General features: G+C 42.1%; 1 protein-coding gene across 1 annotated transcript in view; it reads right to left on the bottom strand.

Moving 5' to 3' along the window:
* Positions 1 to 239: 239 nt before the first annotated feature.
* The window catches only part of TNFRSF21 (TNF receptor superfamily member 21), a 65,446-nt gene continuing 42,874 nt past the window's right edge, over positions 240 to 22,811 (bottom strand). The window contains exons 5-6 of the mRNA XM_077764828.1: positions 2,975 to 3,203; positions 240 to 1,675 (exon numbers count right to left, since the gene is read on the bottom strand). Of these exons, the coding sequence (XP_077620954.1) occupies positions 1,446 to 1,675; positions 2,975 to 3,203 (459 nt within the window). The 3' untranslated portion in view covers positions 240 to 1,445. The remainder of the gene's footprint in view (positions 1,676 to 2,974; positions 3,204 to 22,811) is intronic.

Here is a 22,811-nt window from a genome sequence, read left to right as displayed (position 1 = left end):
AATAGTAGCCTAAGATTTACCCCCAAAAGACTAGGGACTGCTTGGTCATTCTTACACTTGGTTATCCTTCTCTATGCATCTCCAAATACTCTTCGAGACACAACGCTTTGCTAATTTGCATGATTTACGGATCAGAAATGCTGAGATTTTTAGAATACACACAATGTTTCCAAGAGGCTAATCAAAGAGTTCTAATTTGAGCACATGTACAAGGCCAGTAGTAAATACACTCGAACTGCTCAAGTAACAAACACCTAATATTTATTAATAAATTAGTACACTTGAAGGCATTTTTCTGCTATCCGTCCCTCCCCATGACCCACAAACCCCACCCACACAAAGGGAGTCCACGCCACCTTTGCATTAGAGTCTGGCAACTGAGCGTTATTAGAGAGCATGTTTATAAATGGGAGCAGAGTTCCAAATATATCAGACAAGAGCTCTTACAGCTGCAGCCACTTTTAATTAAAGTGATTGAATGACAAAGGACACCCACCAAGACCAAGGCCTTGAGGGCAGACTGGACTTACTGACTACGTGTATATAAAAAACAAGACATCTTTTAAAGCAAAGCTGGGTAAATTCCCTATGGAAAAAGGTGCCACGGGCACTCGGTTGTGACTTTCCAAAGTGCAGCAATACGTTCCAGAACAGCTCAATTCCTAAAAGATGAAGTTCAAGTTTTTTGGTGGCTCAGTTGTCAAGCCACTTAAATAGCAAGGTCTGATGGCTTGAGGGTTTCACGTCTCCAGCCCAGAGCATTGTTAGCATAAGAGGAGCACAAGTAATCAAGCATTCTACACGGTGCCCAAGTGAAAACCGTACAATCAGCAACAGTGTGGTCAAGTTTCGGCCATGAATATGAACTATACAACAAGGCATATTAAAACGATAACTCAAAATCTATTGCATTACAGTAACTCAACAGGGTATTACATTTCTTTCACCCTTAAGAAAATTTGTAAATTACAAATCATAATAAAAATAGTTACAATAAAAAAAAAAGCTGATGCAGATGTTGAGACACGAAGACTGCGTATAGAATTCACAAGATGCCATTACACTTTTAAGAAGTTAAGAGCCTCACAATCCAGTGTGCAGGAGAAGCCACACTGCATTTGTGGTACATTAAGTGAATTTAAAGTGCACAGAACAATTTTGAAAATACATTAAGAAGTCAAAACAGAAAATATGGAACCTAAAAAACTTTAGTGGTGGGTATTTTTCAACAGTTACACCTTGAGTAAGGCTTTAACTTTTAACTTCCTAGAAGGGTTAAAAAAAGAAAGGAAGAACTCAAAACACTGGCCATATGCTCTGCTACACACACACACACACATGCACGCGTGCGCACACACACAACTAGAAAAACAAAAATAAAACAAACAAAACAACCACCCTGCCACTAAATTGAGTAATTTCCAGAGTTCAGCGTCCCTCACGGTCTACAATAGATCGGGAAGATGGCTATACACAGAGTCCAAGAGGGTCTGGCTGGCTTCCTGACTCTTGACTCCAATAATCTCAAATAGCCGGTCCAGCTTGTCCTCAGCCTGAGGAATCTCTTCAATCACCCGCAGCTCCTCCGGATTCAGAATGTGGAGCATGTCGTCAAAAATAGGCTGCAAGTCACAGGGGTCTAGGCGTACCTGCCGCAGCACTGTGTCCTTCTTTTCTGCAGAAGGACAAGGAAAGTAAGGGGACAGCAGTCAAGGGACTGGACTGGGGAAACAGAGCAGGACTAGGAGGGATGGCTCCCCTCTCCCAGGCCATCCCCAACTCCACCCCTAGGCGTGTGAGAGAACCCCTGGCACATTCTAAACAATGCAGTAGTTTTTACTCACATTATCCTTAAGGTAACAAACAAGATCTGACTGAGAGCAGCAAAGAACCACTTGAATGGGTTGCTGACTGTCCTTAGCATGACTTTTGTCTAAACCTAAAAGACTTCTGGATTCTTCTAAGACTCAGGAGAATGCTGAAATACTTAAAGAAACTTAAGGAAATTAAAAAAAAAAAGCCCACCTTTCCATCTGTCACGTGTTTACTAAACAAAGATCTGTCTGCCCTTTCCCCCTCAAAGATTCCAAGTCCATGGAATCTGACAATTACATTGCCATATTTCAAAACTAAACTACAAAGAGCAAAAAGCACAGAAATAAGAAAGTACTGCTTCTTGGATCACACCTTACAATGAGGCAAGGGACTGTAATGTATCACTCTTCTAAAAAGTTTTCTCTAAAATATAATATGTGGCACAAATACAAACTAAAATATAAATCTTTCATATAAATATAAAACAGATCAAGGTGAATAGGTAAGGCATATATGAGGGAACGTATCTTATAAACATAAACTACAACATACCATAAAATATAACCCTTTCTTTAACATCTAACTGGAATTACCCAAACTGGGCAATTTTGAACAAAAAACCAGTATCGATATATTGTACATGCTAATTACCTAGCCTGCCCTGAAAATCTGAAGGTGGGACATTATTTACCAAACGTACCAATCCTCGGTGTTTAAAACCTTGTTCTTTGCAATGATTCCTAACAGAGTGAATTTTAATTTGAGGCACTGAGACTTACACTTCTGACCCTCAAGATAGGTTATGCTTTAAATCCTTGGATGCTGCTACCCTGGTCTGGTAAATAATTTTCAAAAAAACCCGCCAGACAACATTTTATCAGACCTTCCCCGAAACACCTTCGATAGCATCATGAGGATAAAGGGCGACCAATGCAGGCTCTTGGCCAGATCAAGAGAGCTGCAAAGACTTTCTGGGTGGGTCCCCACTGTCTGGGGTCAGCCTCATCTTGGGGTGTAGGGTAGGTTTTCCTGGGCGGGTCCCTCACATGAGGCAACTACCACTGGGCTGTGGAACAGGCCAAGGAGAAACCCTGGGGGCTTCTTTGGGAGAAGGTTAAAGAATGAATATGCCCTCTAGGCATTCTGCCACTGTCTGTACCTTTGGTAATAAAGGAGCCCGTCCTGCTCAGCGCCGAGGAGCCACTGGATGTGGAGTCACAGCGAAGAAGGGGTTCCGATTCATCCACGAAGAAGCCCTTGTTCTTGTCCAGCGGGGAAGGCTCCACTGTCAGCAGGGTGGAATTCTCAAGTTTCGTGTTGGGGCTGGGGATGGGGCTTGGGCTAAGTGGGCTGGGGCTCATTGGGAGAGCCAGTTTGTCAGTTTCCAGCTGTGAGGGGAAACAAACAAACAAAAGTGTTTTTAAGTATCTACTTCCAAAATTATAGAGAAAAAAATGAAATCGAAACACCCTCTCAGATGCTATTTTTGTTCCATTTAGTACTTTATAGATAAATTCTGCCATTTTGACAGTCTGTAACTTACATTATTGCTAGACACACACATAGACACACGCCTTTTAAACCCTTCAAGACTATACGTAGGGCTGGCTAAGTGTTAGCATTAATGTGCGCGAAGCTGTTACCTCACAGGAATGGAACTGGACAAGGGAGTGAACAGGAAGATCTCCAACTAAAAAAAAATGTTGATTGAGCTGGTAAAGGTTTTAGATGATATCTAGTACATTCCCCTCTGTATGGGCGGAATTATGTCCTCCCAAATTCATATGTTGAAGGTAAGGAAACCTCAGAATATGACTGTTTTGACCCATTTGGAGATGGGGCCAACTAAATAACTTTAAAAAGAAGTGATTAAAGTATAATTGGGTTCTAATCCAATATGACTGGTATCCTTAGAAGAAGCCTTTGGAAGAGATACACAGCAGACAGACCATGTAAAGACCCAGAGTGATGGCTTCCATCTTCTACAAGCCAAGGCGAGAAGCTTGGGGACACCTTTATCTCAAACTTCTAGCCTCCAGAACTGTGACAAAACAAGTGTGTACTGTTTAAGCTTCCCATGTGTGGTACTTTATTATGGTAGCCCTAGCAAACTAATATACCCTCTCTTTACAAGGAAGGAAACTGAGGTCTAGAGAAATGATATGGATTTTAGTGAGGGGCAAGAAACAAAAGAGAAAGCCCAGTTAGGATGCTGCCACAGTAGCTGGGTGAGGTGGGACTTGTACCTCGGTGTGCAGTGGGGAAATGATAGGTAATATCACCCCATTTTATGGGTGAAATGACTAAGGTCCAGAGAGGGTGCATAGCCACTGGGAGAAGGCCAGGGCTCAACTCAGGTCTGCCTGATACCTCTACTTAGCTTGTCAGTTGACACTTTGCTTTAGAACTCTGGCAGGCATTTGTGGCATCTCTTAGTCCATTGCCTTTAATCTTTTTATTGGCTCTCCCGCCATGGATGAAAATCTGGGGGCCGGGTGGCTAGATCACATAGGGCAGGGTTCAGGGAGTGCTAATCACCACTCATTAGAACCCTCATGACTTCACTCACACGTGACAAGTTCCTCAGTCAGGAAGACATTGACCCTCACTTCGACATATTATATTGAAGAGTTGTAAAAAGCACAAAGCAAACCCAACGGCCTCTTTCACAGCCTGGAGGGCCTGAAAAATTCTTGCAACTGACCGGAGATTCCGAAGACCACCGATTACTGCACCTGCCCACTGTCCCAAAAGCATCCTTCCTCTGCACAACCACCCTGCTTCCGCTTCCCGGTACAAACTGAAGACTCGGATAACACATTCCCAGCTGCCCCCTTTCTGATCCAGAGACACATTTTATGTTTATGCTTTTACAATTTTAATTCAATAAGCCCTGGCATGTGCCCCTCCTCTCTGAAATGCACATGGCCATTCATGCCAATACACATTTTTTATTCACTCAATTAGACAAAGAGCACTTGTCTACACTCTGGTTCTCAGGGACCACATTACATTGGACGACATGGGCAGTCAATATAGTGCACTGTTCTTGCTTAAAAAAAGAAATTCCTGCCCACAAATCACATGCCAACAGACTAAGGAGTCCACCCACCTATTTCCTGAACTTAGCTCAAAACTTTAAATATTTAATTTTTTCCCCACTTTTGCCAAAGGATCCTGTCAGTGGAAATTAAGTACACGATTTCCAACACAATTCAGTGAGGCAGAATGCTAGTGATGCTCTCCTATAATCAACGACGAATCCAGTAAATACGAAAATGTCCCTAAGAATGGTTTTAGTGTCATCACAGTAGGGCAAACAACCACAGTTGAAACCAGAGCTCATGTGACAATCATCTTTCTAGAAAATCTATTCCGCTACTAAGTATAGGTATCTATCCCTTTATGCAGGATACACAGCAGCTGGTTGATTTCCAGATTTCTTTAAAATTATTTGCATTTTTCCTATGAGAAAAATAACCGTGCTCATAGAAAGTTAACCTCTTTTCTCCCTTTACTTACTATTTACAATATCCATCAACATTGGATTGGAACGAAGCAACTCAAGCCTTGTATTATCTACCATAGTTCTAATCAGAAATTAAGTCATCGGGGGGCACCTGGGTGGCTTAGTCAGTTAAGCATTTGATTTTGGCTCAGATAATAATCCAGTGGTTCATGAGTTTGAGCCCTGCATCAGGCTATGTGCCAACAGCTCAGAGCCTGGAGCCTGCTTCAGAATTCTCTCTTTCTCTCTCTCTCTCTCTCTCTCTCTCTTCCCCTCCCCTGCTTACACTCTGTCTGTCTGTCTCTCTCACTCTCAAAAATAAATAAAACCCTTAAAAATTTTTTAAAAAGAAAAATTAAGTCATCAGGATATGTGGAATAGATTAATTCTTTATTAATTCAGAAACTTCATGTTCGTTGTTGAGTTGATAGCAAAAAAGAATACTTATTAACAAGATTTAGATACCAAAAGACAAACACTCTAAACAAGAACGCCAGAACAGGGTCTTATCCTCTTGCTAAATCTTTAAGCATACACTTATCCAAATATTCACAAAATAGATTAGGAGGGACTTAATTTTTTCCTTATGCATCTTTGGGCCTTCCAAATTCTCTACGGGGACATATTAACTTTTATAATTATAAAAACAATACACGTTATTTATAAAAGCAGTTACCACAATGGGGCCCCTGGGTGGCTCAGTCGGTTAAACGACCGACTTTGGCTCAGGTCATGATCTCACGGTTCATGAATTTGAGCCCCATGTCGGGCTCTGTGCTGACAGCTCAGAGCCTGGAGCCTGCTTTGGATTCTGCGGTTCCCCCACTTTCTGCCCCTCTCCTGTACTCTCTCTCTCAAAAATAAATAAAACATTAAAAAAAGTTTTAATAAATAAAATAAAAGCAGTCACCACTGATAAGTATATTCTCCATTTGCTAACTTGGAAATGTTATGGCTGCAGCATCTCTTATTTATTTATATTGGTAGCCAAGGAAGAGGATAGTTGGAAGATCACCTACTTGGCTGAGGGCCTCGCTGTACTTCGGTTAAGTGTCCACAGGCAAAAAATGGTAACATTGCCCTCCAACCTATGGCAGGGAGGTAAATACTAGACTTAAAAGAAAGGCGTCTGGAGAAACTCAGCCAGTGAAGGCAATATATCCACCAGATATTTGAAGTCCCTTCGCAGAAACTTTAAAAACACAACTCTTTTTGCCTTACAGGTATGAGATAATCATGCAAACTTAGGAGACTCACTTGAGAAATGAGGTAGAGACGGAAAGACACACGGAAAGGGGAGGCAGCAGGGGTAATGAGGGAAGAGCTCCCCAGGTAGCCAAAACCAGACAGAGTCTATTGTGCGAGCCTCAAGAGCATGCAAGTTCCTTTGGCCAGATAAGCCCCAAATGTTCTCCTGATTAGTTTCCATGCAAGCACACTTAGCCTTTCCAGATAGTGTATTTATTAGTCCCAAGTGATAGGGGAAGGGAGAGAGATAAATAGTTCACCTACTCAACAGCTGAGTCACACCCAAAGTTCCACTGCTGACCTGACTATTTCCCTTTCTGATTAGCAGAACCACCGAGTACAAGGAACCATCCAAATGGATGAGGTAAACAAGGTATTGATTGAAATATGTGGGCCTGAACATTCCTGGGCTATAGAGGTTAGTAGCAGTGTTTGTGAGAACAGTGATTTAGCTTGTATTTGGGCTGCACTGGATTTTTTCCCAGCGGGGTCTTTGTAACCCTCCGCTTCTACAGCTTCCAAATGAAGCACCCTCTCTGGGTGCTCAGGTAAGTTACAACCTGAAACTGAAGCTCAAAAATAATTCTCTCTTAGTATCAAACCCCAAATCACTTTCCCTGTTGACTAGCCCTGGGGATGGCGCAGCCATGGGTGGTAAAGGTAAATTCTTCCAAGCCTTAGTCATGGCAAAAGTGGTTTATAAATGAGACAATGTTCCAAGACCACTCTTCTTTCCTCCTGTGACCTAGCAGCATTCCTAAGTGGAGTCTGCAAACAGGAATTGGCCAGAGAGCTCCGGCCTCAGAGGCTGTCTTTCCAGCATCCATTTTATGTTCCGCACAGTCAACTCCTCACCATCCAAATCATTAATATCCTGGAATTCCATTGCAAAGGAAGAAAGGAAGTAGACCTCCAACTAGCTGTGTGGCCTTAGAAAAATCACTTCCCTCCTTAGGCCTATTTTCTCATTTCTGAACAAAAAAGATTAGACTAAGTCACCTCTGTTCAACTTACGTCTTATTTATTGTTTGCCATACTATGTCTACTTCATTCTCTCCCCTCCACCCACCCACCCCAACTTCCTTTCTCCTTCCAAGTTACCCCTAACTGATTCACTCAGCTAAGGTTTACCACTGAGTTATTTTCAATTACTGCCCAATTACAATCTTCCTGTGGTTGCACAATCTGTTTTCATAAAACTAATGAACCACTTTGATGCATCAATGACCCCCTGAAATGAAGCATTAATTACCCAGCCTAGATACTCCTTGCCAATCTGCTAAAATGGCTCAACTTAACCCCTTGGCTCCTGGCACTACCCCGATGGGATTCTGCAAGACCCCGTTTTCCAATCCCAACAGACCAGATATGGCTGACAGCCTCAAGAAGAAAAGTCCTTACAGTCAAAGTTTATCCTTTCAGCTGACCATTGCCTCGAGGCCTCATCCAACACTTAGAAAGATGGAAGAATCTTATGTCGCATTTGTGACATTTTCTGTCACTGTAATAATGGTGTTTAAAAGCCCATTTGTGGGGCACCTGGGTGGCTCAGTCAGTTAAGCATCCAATTTCAGCTCAAGTCATGATCTCATGGTTCATGGGTTCAAGCCCCGTGTTGGGCTCTGTGCTGACAATCGGCTCAGAACCTGGAGCCTGTTTCAGATTCTGTGTCTCCCTCTCTCTCTGACCCTCCCCTGTTCACACTGTCTCTCTGTCTCAGAAATACATTTCTAAAAAAAATTTAAAAAATAAATAAAAGCCCATTTGTTAAATTCAATGAGAACTAATTGCTGTTCCATCTGAGTTGACCAGCTTGTTACTCAGATGCAGCAAACAATAGAGACTTTAAGAAATAAACCATTACCAGTACTGTGTTTAAATGATTCAGCATCAAATACACATAATCCACTTGCTGTGAAGGTAGCTCTTAGGGCCTTCATTTTACAGATGAAAAAAACCTGAGGCTCTAAGAGGTTTGAGTAGCCTGCCCAAGGCCATAGAGCCGGGATTCAAGATCAGGTCTGTCCAGTTTCAAAGGGAGCCTCTCTGCTGAGCCGTGTCGCTTCTCTGTCTGGACCCACTGCATTTACAGAAAACTTACAAACCCCGTAAACTCAATACAAACAACCACATGACCACAAGAAACTGCCCTTGGTTGCTGAGCCAGAAGGAAGGGGCAAAAGGCGGGGTCTGTGCGGATCTGTAACTCTATGGTAGAGCTGACTCTCCAGCTTCATGAACGACCCTGAGATAATGATGAGAGATTCTGTAAATATCAAGACACCTCAACGGTGGCCCAATGACTTGCTTTTGTATTCGAAAGTATTTCCGATCTCAACAGACCAGTGACGGTTAAAAAAAAAAAAAAAAAACACGTGCAGTTTCCGCTAAAGTTTTATCTCAAAGGAATTACAGTCACAAATAAATACGTAACTAAAATTATTTAAGGATTATGATATTATCTCGAGCTCGTTTCCCCTGCTCTCCCAGCTGCTCATGTAATCGAAATCAAATTAGATTTCATGACCTCCTATAGGCCTGGTAGATATGTAAGCCGGGGCTCTGATAAAAGCAAGTGCTATCTTCCTTCCCATAAGCATCTAGATAGCTGAATCTTATGTAGCCCCTTTGTTTAGAGAACAGGAATTCAGATAATAAGGAAAGCTTTGTTATCTAAACCTATGTGGTTCCAGGGTTTTATATAAATAAGGCTTCAGATAATGATGGTTACCAGCTGTCTCTCAAAAACATTATCTGAATCTGTTCAATTCCTAAGTTCAGATACTGAAGAAAACCTGAGAAATACAATGATGTCTCTCTTTAAAAATGAAATACAGCGGTGATCCCCGACAACAAAAAAGAGAAAGATGGGTGGAAGGCAATTGCTTTATTCTTTTGAGTGTGAGTTCTTAATAAATTAAACTCAGAGTAAAAGGTGTTGGCAAGATTTACATCCAGTAAAATTACAAAAGTTTTCTTTGCAAACAAAAGAAAAAACAAAAGGAAATGGGAAGATGCTTATTTCTCAGCCTTTAAAAAGAGTGTTATCAGTTGTAAGAAATTTGGAGGGAGGTCTCGGAAATGGGAATATGAGCTGGAAATAGGCATGCACATCTATAGACAAAGCAATGATGTTCAAATGTGAATTAACCGTTAAATCTAGGTGGTAAGAAGCTTAGCGGTGTGTTTATGGTGCTGGGTTTCCAACTCTTCTTTGTTTCATAAGCCTTATTTTTTTTTTTTTTTGATTAGGAAAATATATTTTAAATAAGGGCTGAGAGCCAAATAACTGTAAGACAAAAATTCCCCAAACTTTTCCTAGGCTTCTGATTCTTTAGTCTGTTGTCATTCCAACTCTCTTCTCTTGCCCTGCCTCTGTCACAGGAAAGGGGCTTATGCTTCCGTTGCATAAGCAGAGAACAGGGCTAACACTTAAATCTAAATCATCAGTTGGCAAGTGGACATTGCAGGCCTTATGCTGTCTAGATCCCCCGAGGGCCACTGGAGGCCACGGGATGGAAGCAGGAATAGGTGCACAATGCTAAGAAGCCCAGCTCATCTTCCCCGGAAAGCCCTGGGTCCGACCACAGCAGCAGCAGGGCTGAGTGGACCCTGAGGTGTGCACTGGCCCTGAGAGCTGGGAACCAGTAGCACAGCCTGCGATACTCATCCTCGGGAGGCTCGTAGGATTAACTTGGCCGAAGAATGGCCAAGCCACTGGGAAATTACTTTAAAAGACACCTCCCACCCACGCTAGATCTGTCCAAGCATAGCATAATTTAAGTAGTTTGTATCAATAGCAACCTTAGTTAAGACTATATTTAACGCCAAGCCCAAGTCAAGGTAGTCGCTACCGTCTTGTGTGTATATGTCATTTCTAAGAGTTAATTTCCAAACTGAATCTCAAAGGCTACAAATCCACCCACATTGAAGTGAAGGTGGCTAATCCTTGCCCTAAGCGAGAGAACTGTTCCTCTCCTGGAGCAAGGGGGAAAGCCACAGGAAGCCACAAGTAGTGCTAGAGAGAGCTGCCAGCGCTGGTAAGAACCAGCTGGCTCCGGAAGGAGAAGGAAGGGAGGGTGAGCCCCGCCCAGCTGCTGGCGCATGTGTCTGCAAGCTGTCCAGGCTGCTGACATCAACGGTAATATTGCAGCCCTGAGCTGACTCACCGACTAGCTTTCTCAAAAAAGGAAGTGATGATAGAGAGAATAAGCGGGCTCTCTTGGTTCAGAGCTGGAGCCCACTCACATTCAAACATACTGCTGAGCCTTACAAGACCTCAGCCCCGTGGACACATGAGGAGATCACGCTGTCGGAAGTGACGTGGGTGTCCCTCCATTTCACTCACTGAGAACCCCTTAGGAAGCCTTTCCCACAAAACAGTCTTTGAACAATTCTAACCATGAAAAGGAGTTGTATGAATTTCACAAAGCTTGCCTTAAGGCATTGTGGAAGACAGAAAGCAATTTCATAGGAAACTCATGACCCTGAGGGAAGAAGGCTCAAGCTCATCTCAGTGACTCAAGAGTTTTGAACTTGCTAAATCTGATTGAATTTGGGGCACCTGGGTGGCTCAGTAGGTTAAGCGTCCGACTTCGGCTCAGGTCATGATCTCACAGTTCATGGGTTCAAGCCCCTCATCAGGCTCTGTGCTGTCAGCTAGCTCAGAGCCTGGAGCCTGCTTCAGATCCTGTGTCTCCCTCTCTCTCTGACCCTCCCCTGCTCATGCTGTCTCTCTCTCTCTCTCAGGAATAAATAAAACATTAAAATTTTTTTAAAAATCTGATTGAATTAGTATTATTGAATAAAATCTTTAGTTGGACGCATGCCATTAGAATTAGAATACACCTGGTATGTAATTCCAAAAGTACAAAAGGAGCTACTGTGAAAAATACTTCTCCCTTATTAACCTCTGACTCACAGTTCTCTTCTACTCAGTGCCCCTGCTGATGGTGACTCTTACCAATTCCTCATGGGCTCTTCCTCCCAATTGATACTGATACCAATAAAGGAGTTACTATAGTCTTCACCCCTCCCCACCTCTTCTCCGGTTTTTACCATTTTTTTTCTCTTACTTTTTTCTAAATATACAATATGGTGGCAGAGTCCACCCACTGCTCTGCATCTTGCCTTTTTCTCATTTTAAAACAGTTCTTGATGTTAGCACACAAAAAGAGCTGACTCGCTCCTTCGACAAGGGCATGTTGTTCCACTGCCTGGATGTTCCCATGACTTCTACAGCCAGTTCTCTGTTGAAGGGCATTTATGCTGCTTCCACTCCTTTACTGCAGATGACGTTACAAGGAATACTTGTACTGGGAACATTCTACACACATGGCGGAGGCACGTGGGACTATACGCAGGAGATATTCCTGGAAGTGCAAGGTCAATAGTCAACAGCCGTATACTTTGGCAGATAATACCTGATGGTTCTCCATAAGGGTTGGGCTAATGTACACACACATCTGGCAACAGGTACTATCTCTCTTTCTCTACACTCTCACAACATAAAAATGGCGTCATACCTTCTCCTCCTTACCAATCTAATAAGTTAAAATTGTATCTCCATGCAGGTTTCCAGTTTAATTTTTATTGTTCAGAGCCAGGCTAAAAAACCTAGATACCTTTAACAACCCTCACTATTTCCTTTTCTGTCTTGTTCAGAGGCTGCCCATTTTTCTTCTGGGTCCTTGGTCTCTTAATTAATTTGTAAAGGCTCTTCATTTTTTTTAAGTTTATTAACCCTATACTGCAAACAACTTCCTCCAGTTAATATTCTTTTAATTTACATATGATGTTTTCTGGCTTGTCCATTTATTGTTAAGTAGCTGAATCTTACTTGTATGACTTCAGTGTTTTCTATCCTTCTCAAAAGAGATTGACCTGCTGTTGGGATAATAAAAACAAAGGAAAATTTCCTCATGTTTTCTTCTAGTACTTCTTTGGTGACAAGTCATGTTAATGGTTGGTCACTGCAAACTGTCCCCTGACAAAGCCCAACTGTGGATAAATTCAAAGTTTCTCTGTGAAAAAAAATTTAATGGGAAAGTCGGGAGTAAAAGCTACCTCTCCCAAAGAGTAGGAAGAATTTAAGCATTGAAAATGTTGAATTGAAATTAGCTGGTGTACAATAAAACTGACTGCTGGCCATGATTCAATTCCTCACCAGCAAGAATACCTGCTGCTGGCACGTGTATTTTAACAGATCAAGAGACCGTCTCATAAACATAAAATGGAGAAACTGGGCCCAAATTGGAAGCTACTAAGCTTAATCAAGATATGAGTTTTGGCTTTAAAAATAAATTAAAAAAAATATATCCAGCAATGGTAATTGATGGAGAAAATAAGCTTCTTTTCACTGTATTGATTCTGATTTCATTTTTGTGGATCCTTTGAGAAAGCCAGTGAGGGTGTGGATTAAGGGGTAGAAAATGTCATCAACTAATGGACTCTGGCTTTTCTGAACATGGAGACACTGGGTCTCAGGAAAAAAGTAAAAGCGCACTTCACGTATGTATCTTACAACTATCATTGGCAGTGTTTTAATTGCTACCTTGGTGGTATATACAATAATGATCCATCTTACAATGGACATGGCCTTGAACAAAATACAAAACTATGTCTTAATTCTAATACCTACCTATACCTTGGAGGACCATGAAACTTACTAGATAATCACAGATGTGAAACACCCAGACAGTGTTTGGGACACAACGAACACTCAGCAAATGTTGGCTCCCTTTCTCCTTAATGTTCATTTATCGAAAGCAGAGTGGTATCATTTGCTTTTGAGTGAAAAAAGGAAGAATGTAGAATTTAATTTCAACATAGACGATAGTAGTAAAAAATGTATTGAGCTCCTCCTACTCAATGTCAAGTGCAGGGCTGGGCGTTTACACTCCTGATCTCTAGTATATATACTCTGTCTCTAATCTTCCCCAGATCCTTACAAGACAGCTATGAATTCATGAAGTTCAAAGTCAATTTGTTGGATCCCCCAGTTCTTTGTTCCTAGAGACTCAAAGTTCAAACTTCAGCCCTTCCATGAAGTGGGGCATTGGAAACTTATTTATGTACCTTTATATTGCACAACAGTGAAAGCTTTCTGAAAACCTTGCGACTGAGCAAAACAAAACAAAGTTCTCAGTAAAACAAGTGTTTCTTGCAGAGCCAACGGCTTGAGAAGTGCCTGATGTGATGGAGTAGGTAGGGCTCCCTCAGCAGAAACCAGACAAAAAAGTCTCAGGAAAGAGGGCTGAAACCCATTCTTGAAAGAAACTACAGTCTGTTTTTTTATTTAAGAGAGTCTTATCTGGAGAGTGCCTGGATGGTTCCGTTGGTTAAGCATCCGACTCCTGATATTGGCTCAGGTCATGATCTTGCGGTTCATGGGTTTGAGCCCCACGTCGGGCTCTGTGCTGGCCTCATGGAGCCTGCTTGAGATTTTGTCTCCCTCTCTCTCTGCCCCTCCCTCGCCCATTATCTCTCTCTCTCAAAATAAATAAACATTACCTTTTTTCCTTGTTTATTTAGAGAGAGAAAGAGAGAGCATGAGTGGGGGTGGGACAGAAAGAGAGAGAAAGAGAATCTCAAGCAGGCTTCACACTGTCAGTGCAAAGCCCGACATGGGGCTCAAACCCACGAACCACAAGAACATGACCTGAGCCAAAATCAAAAGTCAGATACTTAACTGACTAAGCCACCCAGGCACCCCTAAAAATGACTTTTTCAACTGGACAAATATATGTCTGCTATTGTTTTCTGTATTTTTTGGTGCGTCCGTACCCCTGCCTTCTGCTACAACCTTATATTATCCTATGTACCCTTCTGTTATAACAGGTGCTTATCACACTGAATTGCACGTTGTTTGCCCAGGAGTCTCCCTCTCAGTGACGGAGCACCCGAAAGGCCTGGAGACCACATTTCTTCTTTACAGAGTACCAGACACACAGCTGGTGCTCCACAAAAGGTTGTTGACTAACTGAATGACACCCTGGAATGTGATGATAAATAGAACGCCCTGAAATGACATTAAAAACCTAAAAGCTTATTCACAGAGTGTGCTGCTTTGTACACGTGGCCACCCTACACACCAGCACCACGAAATGTACCTAAGCCTCCTGTGTGGCAACAATCCCTTGATAAAGTCCCCTTGCCACCACACAGGGGAGTTCCTCAGAGCCCACAGGCACACCCCGAAAGTACCTGCAAATGAAGTAACTTGACCCTAAACGAGCCTCCACGCTGTTGATAACAGGGCCGAGGGATAATAATCCCTATTTTCTCAGAGATGACCAATTAAAGATGAAGACAAGTCTGAATGGCCCAAAAGCCAACCGTTAAACGTATAGCTGCTACTTGCCTCGACTTGCCATCACTGTGTCAAGTTTCTGAAAAGAGCTGGTCTCAGTCAGACGCTAGGTAAGGACAGCTGCATCCTGCAGCTGGTTAACAAAAAACAAAAAACAAACCAAAAAAATCAGCAACTGTGGTTCCCTCCGCCTCAGAAACAGTGAACCGTCCTTGCCAATTAGAAAGCCCAGTGCTGTCCCCACTGCGGAGGCCGACCCAGTTGCTTACACAGGGCAAAGCCGTCCAGTGTCCAAACAGCGCGGACTATAGTTGGGGGCTGCCCGTGGGAGTTGGGGGTGGGGGGAGGACTCTTTCTCTGGGAGGTAGGTCTCCTGCGTGGTTTCTGGAAGGGATGGAGGATGCCTAACAAAGAGTCATTCTACTGCACAGCAGTCCACAACAACAACACTGGCTTCAAGTCCACTAGTTACATTACAGAGTAGTTTTAATCTAGTTTATCTAATGCGAGGAGGGCGGGAGGGGTAAGGTACCCAATCCCCCTGCCTGATTAGCACCAATTCTTTCCATTTGAGGATCGCTGGTCAAAGCAGACAGCAGAAGTAATGCTTTACGTTATTTTCAATTGTTGCAGTTCTTTTTAATATTATCATCCTTTGAAATGTACATAAAATTCTTTTTTCCACCCTTTATCAAAATGAGATGATAAAGGAATACTGAAATTCCAATCACAATGACTGCTGAGCCTAGCCAGGAAGTAGTGCTCTCCTACCTCACTTTCTTATATCCTGCAGTTTGACTAAACAGTACCTCATTTAATTTTGATAGCCACTTGATTTCCCATTTTAAATAGAAAAATCTGAGGTCCTGGGTGGCTCAGTCAATTAAGCGTCTGACTTTGGCTCAGGTCATGACCTCATGGTTCATGGGTTTGAGCCCCGCATCAGGCTCTGTGCTGACAGCTCGGAGCCTGGACCCTGCTTCTGATTCTGTGTGTATGTGTGTGTATGTGTGTGTGTATGTGTATGTGTGTGCGCGTGTGTGCGCGCACGTGCACCTCTCTCTCTCTCTGCACCTCCCCACTCATGCTCTGTTTCTCAAAAACGAATAAATGTTTAAAAATAAAATCTGAGGAGAGGAGAGGAGGGGACAGGGGAGGGAAGGAGAAGGTAGGGGAGGGGTGGTGAGGGGAAGGGAAAGTAAATCTAGAAATTCAGTTGCTCAATTTTGTTTCCCTTTTTCTGACAGCCACTGAGAAAACAGACGGTTATCTTCACACATACCACCACCTTTGTTTCTTGTCTAGAGAAAGAGAAAACATCCCCAGCCTAGGAACATTCGCTCAGGCAGCAAGGAATAAATATTTACCATTAGTGGAATTTCCAGTTCTTGGGCACTGAACCCGAATGGCAGCCCCGATGCTAAAACCATCCACTTTAAGCAGTGTTGGAATTGGAAGTACCTCCCCAACCAACACTACATAACCCCTCGGTGTTCAGGATTTAAAGGATCCATTATGTGCATGAGTTGGAGCTACTTAGGAACATTTCTTCCATCTCTCTTGCCTCTAGAGCCCGGGGAATAATTGCAGCTATGAACACTAACCATTCACCCAGTGCTTACTGTGGGGGGCACACTCACCTAGTTCTCATAACACCTCATAGGCCAGGCACTAATGGTGCTCCCATGTCCTCAGGAGCAAACCGAGGCAGCAAGGCCAGTGTTCCCAGTGATGTGCTGCAGGGCAGGAAGTGCACCTGGCCCACATCTCCACACTGATGCTCCGATTAGGAGCCTTAACGACTGATTAGTTGTACATCTTGCACCCCCCTCCTCTCACCCTCATGGATTGATTCCCTTTAACTTTGTAAGTATATAGAAGTTTCTACCATTCAACCGTAAGCTTCCTTGACAGCCCTGACTCTGTCTTACACTAGTCTTTGCCTTTGGCCTAAATGTCTGGTATAATACTGTCCACCTAGTTTGTTAGGTAATAGAGATTTGAACGTAAAATCACATCATCCCCTTTGCTCTATAGCAGAGGCAACTTAAATACGGACATGAAAGCACTGAAAAGAAATAATGGTCCCACTACATTCTCTTTTCCAGCCATTTTTCAAAGACAAAGGGCAACTAATGCAATTTATTTATTGAATTGGCATTTTCCAGACCCAGAAAAACAGAAATTTATTGCCGGAAACCTACCCTAAGTATTCTTTGGGCCAAAGAAAAATGATCTCAGGTAGAAGCTGAAGCTGCAGAAAAGAATGAAGAATGACAGAAAAGATCAAGATGCAGGTATATCCATGGGAATCCTGGCTTTTGAAAAACCATAATAATTGTGACTTTTGGGGGCTAGGAAATGTGTGGTGTGAAAATTCATGACAACAAAAAACATAATGCAAGAGAAGGATAAATAGAATTAAAGTCTCCTACGGCTGTTGTGCTGTTTAGAAAGAGTAAGGAGTACACACTTATGAAATGTCTCTCATAATGTAAGTTGCGATCTCTATAGTAACCATTAAAAGTACAGTAAAACATGTGTAACTAACAAGCTAAAAGAGGAGGAGAAGTAGAACAATAAAAAATACTTGATTAACCCCAAAGAAGGCAAGAAAGAAGGGCGGGGAGAGAGAAGACAAATACAGAACAAATAATTAGATGGTAGATTTAAACCCAAATATAGGAGTTTACATTAGAAATGTAACCAGACTAAAATTCTCTAATTAAATGACAAAAACTGTCAGACTAAATTTTTTGAAGACTTAAATATATGCTACTTACAAAAGAATTGCTTTAAATAAAGCCACAGGGGGAAACATCAAAGTAAAAGGATGGACAAAAAGAGATAACATACAATTTGGAATGCTGTATTAAGGTTTTTAAATAGCTTTGGCAAAGCCCCAATAACTTCCAACTACGGCCCCACTGCTTTGCTGCTTCTACCGAATGCTGATGCCTGGAAGGGAAAAATAGATATGATTCTAGAAGGCTTTAAACGTTGAACTCAAAAGAAGAGAGGACTGAAAAACAACTCACACCTTAGATAAAGAGTCAGGTAGCCAAATGGACAAATCAACTGGCACAACTCAACAACAGGATATTATTCAGGGTTAAAAACTAAAAGAGCTATCAAGTCATGTAAAGACACGATGGACTCTTCGCTGCATGTTACTAAGCCAAAGAAGCCAATCTGAGAAGGTTACCATACTTCGTGATTCCAACTATATGACATTCTAGAGAAGACAAAACTATGGGGACAGTAAAAAACAAAACAGTGGTTGCAGGGTGGGGTGGGAGGGAGAGATAAACAGGCACAGCACAGAGGACTTTAGGGGTAGTCTAAATATTCCGCATGATGGTATAATGATGGATATGTATCATACACTTGTCCAAACCTGTAGAATACGCACTTAGTGAACTCTAAGGTAAACTATGGACTTTGGGTAACTGTTGTATGTCGATGTAGGTTCATCCTTGGTGAAAAATGGTGTCATTCCGGTAAGTGATCTTGACAATGGGAGAGGCTATATATACATTGGTGCAGAAGGTATATGAGAAATCTCTGTACCTCCCTCTCGATTTTGTTTTAAACCTAAAACTGCTTTTAAGAACTTAAGTCTTAAAAAAAAAAAAAAAAAGGGACAGTACACCAAAAAGTGAATTTTACCATGTAGTGTTTTTTTAGTACATAAAATTTTTTTTAAACAGTCAGACTCTGGATGTGTTTAATTAAAACATGGCTGATAGGCCACCATGGTTAATAATGGCCCAGCTGTTCTTGACAGAGAAAAATAAGAGGTACACCCGGCTAATCCTTTGAGTGGAACATAATGTGGGTGCTCTTAGGTTCATCAATAGGAAAAACTATTCACCATTTTTCAAGATACGCACACATAGTCATTTTTGCACATCAAGCTGCCATTAACTCCTAGGGCAAAATCTCAAGTCGCCAGCAATACCACAATACACCGAGAATACAAATCCACCATAAAGTGGGAAGACTAAGTCTCAATTATGTCCCCTGCACTCTGTGCCTTGTTTGACTCAACTAATCTCAGAGATAAGCTGCAGACAATTACACACTGTGTGATTAATAAAAGCTGGCAGCCAGAAATCCATGCTCATTGGCTATTAAAATTGGAGTCAGAGCTGGGTCCACAATGTTGCTAGACAATGATGGCCATTATGAAAACATGGAACGAGAAGCTTAATATTGGCTTCTCAGGCTCCATCATCACACATAGGCTACACCAGAATTACAGAGAAAGCTATAGAAAGCGTCGATGCCACTGTTCCTTAAAAAATAAATGACAAAATAGGTGCTGGAATCTTATTGGATACAGAGGAGATAAAAGGAAACTACCAAAGGGTACCAGAGTTTGGCACTTTGGGACTACGTATTTTGTTTTGTTTTCTGATTCACTGACTCCGTGATTTTTGTTACGAATCACTCTCCTTGAAATGCAGACACAGTCACCTCCACAGAGACGTTGGGCCTACCTCGCCCAATACCCATGACAGTGCCTGGAATAAAGCAGGTGCTCAAGAAACATTTACGGACCTCAACAGAATCATCAGAGAAACATACAAAGGTAATTTGTTCTAGTCAATACCCTACCACCATCACCACCACCCCCAAAAGAGAATTACCCTGAAGACTGGGACCCAATTCGAAGTGATTGCTGAGCAAACACAGAGAAATGAGATTGACTTGCAGAAACCAAAAGGAGACATAAGCCTCAGCAATTTTTTTGGCAAACCTGACCCAACAGCACGAACCTCAAGTCAGTGCTAACAAGGAAGAATGGGTTGTCCTACAGATATGGTCACAATGTCTAGTCTCCCTAAACTGAAACAGGATGGCCTCCCTCTTGCAATTCAGCACAGTCAAACGAAGCCCTACCTAACCTTTCTCTTGTGCCCTTTCAGCTCAGTCATTTAAAAAATACTTTACTGGGGAATGGGAGACCAGAGAGGTTTAGTAATTTGCCCCAGGTCACACAGTGGGTAAACTGAGGATCCAGAATTTGAACTCTAGACAGATTGATTCCAGAGCTTACTTTCTTAGAGTTCGTGCTATATCTTTGAATTGTATGATTGAGGGGTGGACTGTGGATATCACTTGATTTATGAAAATCTGTATGTTCTGATGACTTGAATATAAATAAGTCGATTTGGGGCTCCTGGGTGGCTCAGACAGTTGAGTGTTCGACTTTGGCTCAGATCATGATCTCACACTCATGAGTTTGAGCCCCGTGTCAGGCTCTGTGCTGACAGCTCAGAGCCTGGAGGCTGCTTCGGATTCTGTGTTTCCCTCTCTCTCTGCCTCTCCCCCACTTGCACTCTGTCTCTCTCTCAAAATAAATAAACATAATAAAAAAATTAAAATAAGTCATATTCTATTTGCCATTTAAATAAATACATAAACTTTAAATCACAAAAGTAATATGTTTTCATTACAGAAAAAAAATTTAAAAAGTCATGTTTAATAACATAACATTAATGCTTTTTCATTTCCCTAGGTTTTATATTTCCTATACTTGTATTTTTTTTTTTTCTAATGAGAAACCTTTTTATTTTTCCTTTAAAATTCATTGTGATCAGAGCACCTGGGTGGCTCAGTCAGGACTTTGGCTCAGGTCATGATCTCACGGTTCATGGGTTTGAGCCCCGCCTCGGGCTCTGTGCTGACAGCTCAGAGCCTGGAGCCTGCTTCAGATTCTGTGTCTCGCTCTCTCTCTTACCCTCCTCTGCTCGCGCTGTCTCTCTCTCAGAAATAAATAAAACATTAAAAAAAAATTCATCGTGATCATTTTTCTACTTTATCAAAGATTCTGCTTAGCCAAATCTTAACGTTGCATCGATCATATTTTACTTTTCTTGTGGGTATCACTGAAAAGACCTAGTGGCTTATTCTCCAACATCTAAATTCTCTTCAAGTCTTCTGCTTGCCCTACCAGCTCTTTCCCTGAAGTCAATATTCCATGGAAGCCCATTCATGTTTGCCTCAACTCCCTTTATTCAAACTGCAGTCATTTTGTTCAATTACAGATTAAACATCTTCCTCCTCTTTTCCCCAGATCCAGCTACCTGAAGCCTAGCTTTAGCTGTGAGCCATACTTTTGGTACCATTCTCAGGAAGCCACAAGACACGAATGTATGCCTTTGAATGTTTACAACGGCATCTATTCATATTTTTTTCTGAGGGCTCCTGGGTGGCTCAGTCAGTTAAGCGTCCGGTTTGATTTCAGCTCAGGTCATGATCTCAAAGTTGGTGGGTTCGAGCCCTGTATCGCCTCTGTGTTGACAGCATAGAGCCTGCTTGGGATTCTCTCACCCCCCTCCCCTTCTCTACCTCTCTTCTGCTTGCTCACTCTCTTTCTCTCAAAATAAATAAATAACAATAAATAAACATATTTTTTTTTCTGAAATTCCACATTTCGAAGAAGTTAAAAACATACCAGGAGTTTAAAGACCACCTTCAGTGCCAATTAGCACCCATAAATTTTTATCCAGTCACTTAGATAAAAGATCTACCTCTTGACTGTTTACTTCAATAGGGAAGAAAGACTCCACTGTTAGTACAAAAAAAATAAAAGCACTTAGACCTCTTAAATATATAAAATCGAGTCCCTTGATATACAAAGTTTGGTACAGAATAGTAGTGAATTAGAGTTGACGGGGAGGGGGGCGGGGGGGGAATATCTCTCTCCAGTTCTTTTGGTAATGAGTTTGGAGCATTGGAAAGTAACACCGACAGAATGGCCTTTTAAATTTTAAGTGGGTTTTATCAGGTTTCGGTGGCAACATTTTCCTTACTTTGGGAATACATTCAGAGACTTTAATCGAAGTTTGGGAGAAATAGAAGTCAATACTCAAATTTGTACTTAATTCATGGCCTTTCAGGGAAGCACATTATGATGAAGGAAAGGCTGAGTAAAATCAGGTTATGATCATAACTACCATTTGTAGAACATCTTCAACGCATCAGCCATTCCATATACTTTATTTCCAATCCTAATTAGCCCTATAAGGCTGGCTTACAAATGAGAAAATAGAAGCAGAGAAAGTTGAAGTAACTTGCCCTTGGTCACCCAGCTAATAGGTGTCAGAGCCAGGATTCAAAGCCAGTGCTGCCTGGCCCCAAAGCCAGAGCTCAGTGACCAGCAACTATAAGTAAGTCACTCCTGGGTCCTCTTAGTTCCCATCTGAGGTACAGACTGAACAAGCCCAAGAAAAAGGATCGGTCAATCCTGTTACCCACTGCTGTCAGCACCATGTGTATCCTCAGAGGGTAAGACTGAGTCCTCCTAAACTACAGCACAAAAAATATCCTGGGGGAGGGATGGGGAAGGGGAGAATGGGGGACAAAAAGTTTTCCTTCTTGGACTTGTTCAAAATGTGTCATGCACAATGAGACCGTAAATGGGATGACGAGGAGATCTGGCTGCATAGTCTGATGCTAAATCATTCCCCAAACACAATGATTCTCAACTTTGCAACTCCAAATTAACATCATTTTAAAATACTGATTTTTGGGGCACCTGGGTGGCTCAGTCGGTTAAGTATCAGACTTCGGCTCAGGTCATGATCTTGGGGCTCGTGGGTTTGAGCCCTGCGTTGGCTCTGTGCTGACAGCTCAGAGCCTGGAGCCTGCTTCGGATTCTGTGTCTCCCTCTATCTCTGCCCCTCCCCTGCTCACGCTCGTCGCTCTCTCTCAAAAATAAACATTAAAAAAAAATTTTTTTAACACTGATCTGTTGTGCTCCACCTATAGATTCTGATTTGACTGTCTACAATGGGGTCCGAGTATCAGAATTTTCTTTATTTCTGATACATCCTTCTCTAGATGATCCTAACGGACAACCACTGAGAGCCACACTGTCCCAGAAGGGGACACCTAATATCCGTATTTTTCCTTATTATG

This window comes from Crocuta crocuta, unplaced genomic scaffold, assembly GCF_008692635.1.
Source record: "Crocuta crocuta isolate KB4526 unplaced genomic scaffold, BGI_CrCroc_1.0 scaffold44, whole genome shotgun sequence".
Taxonomy (NCBI): domain Eukaryota; kingdom Metazoa; phylum Chordata; class Mammalia; order Carnivora; family Hyaenidae; genus Crocuta; species Crocuta crocuta.
This window is presented reverse-complemented; position numbering and strand designations above follow the sequence as displayed.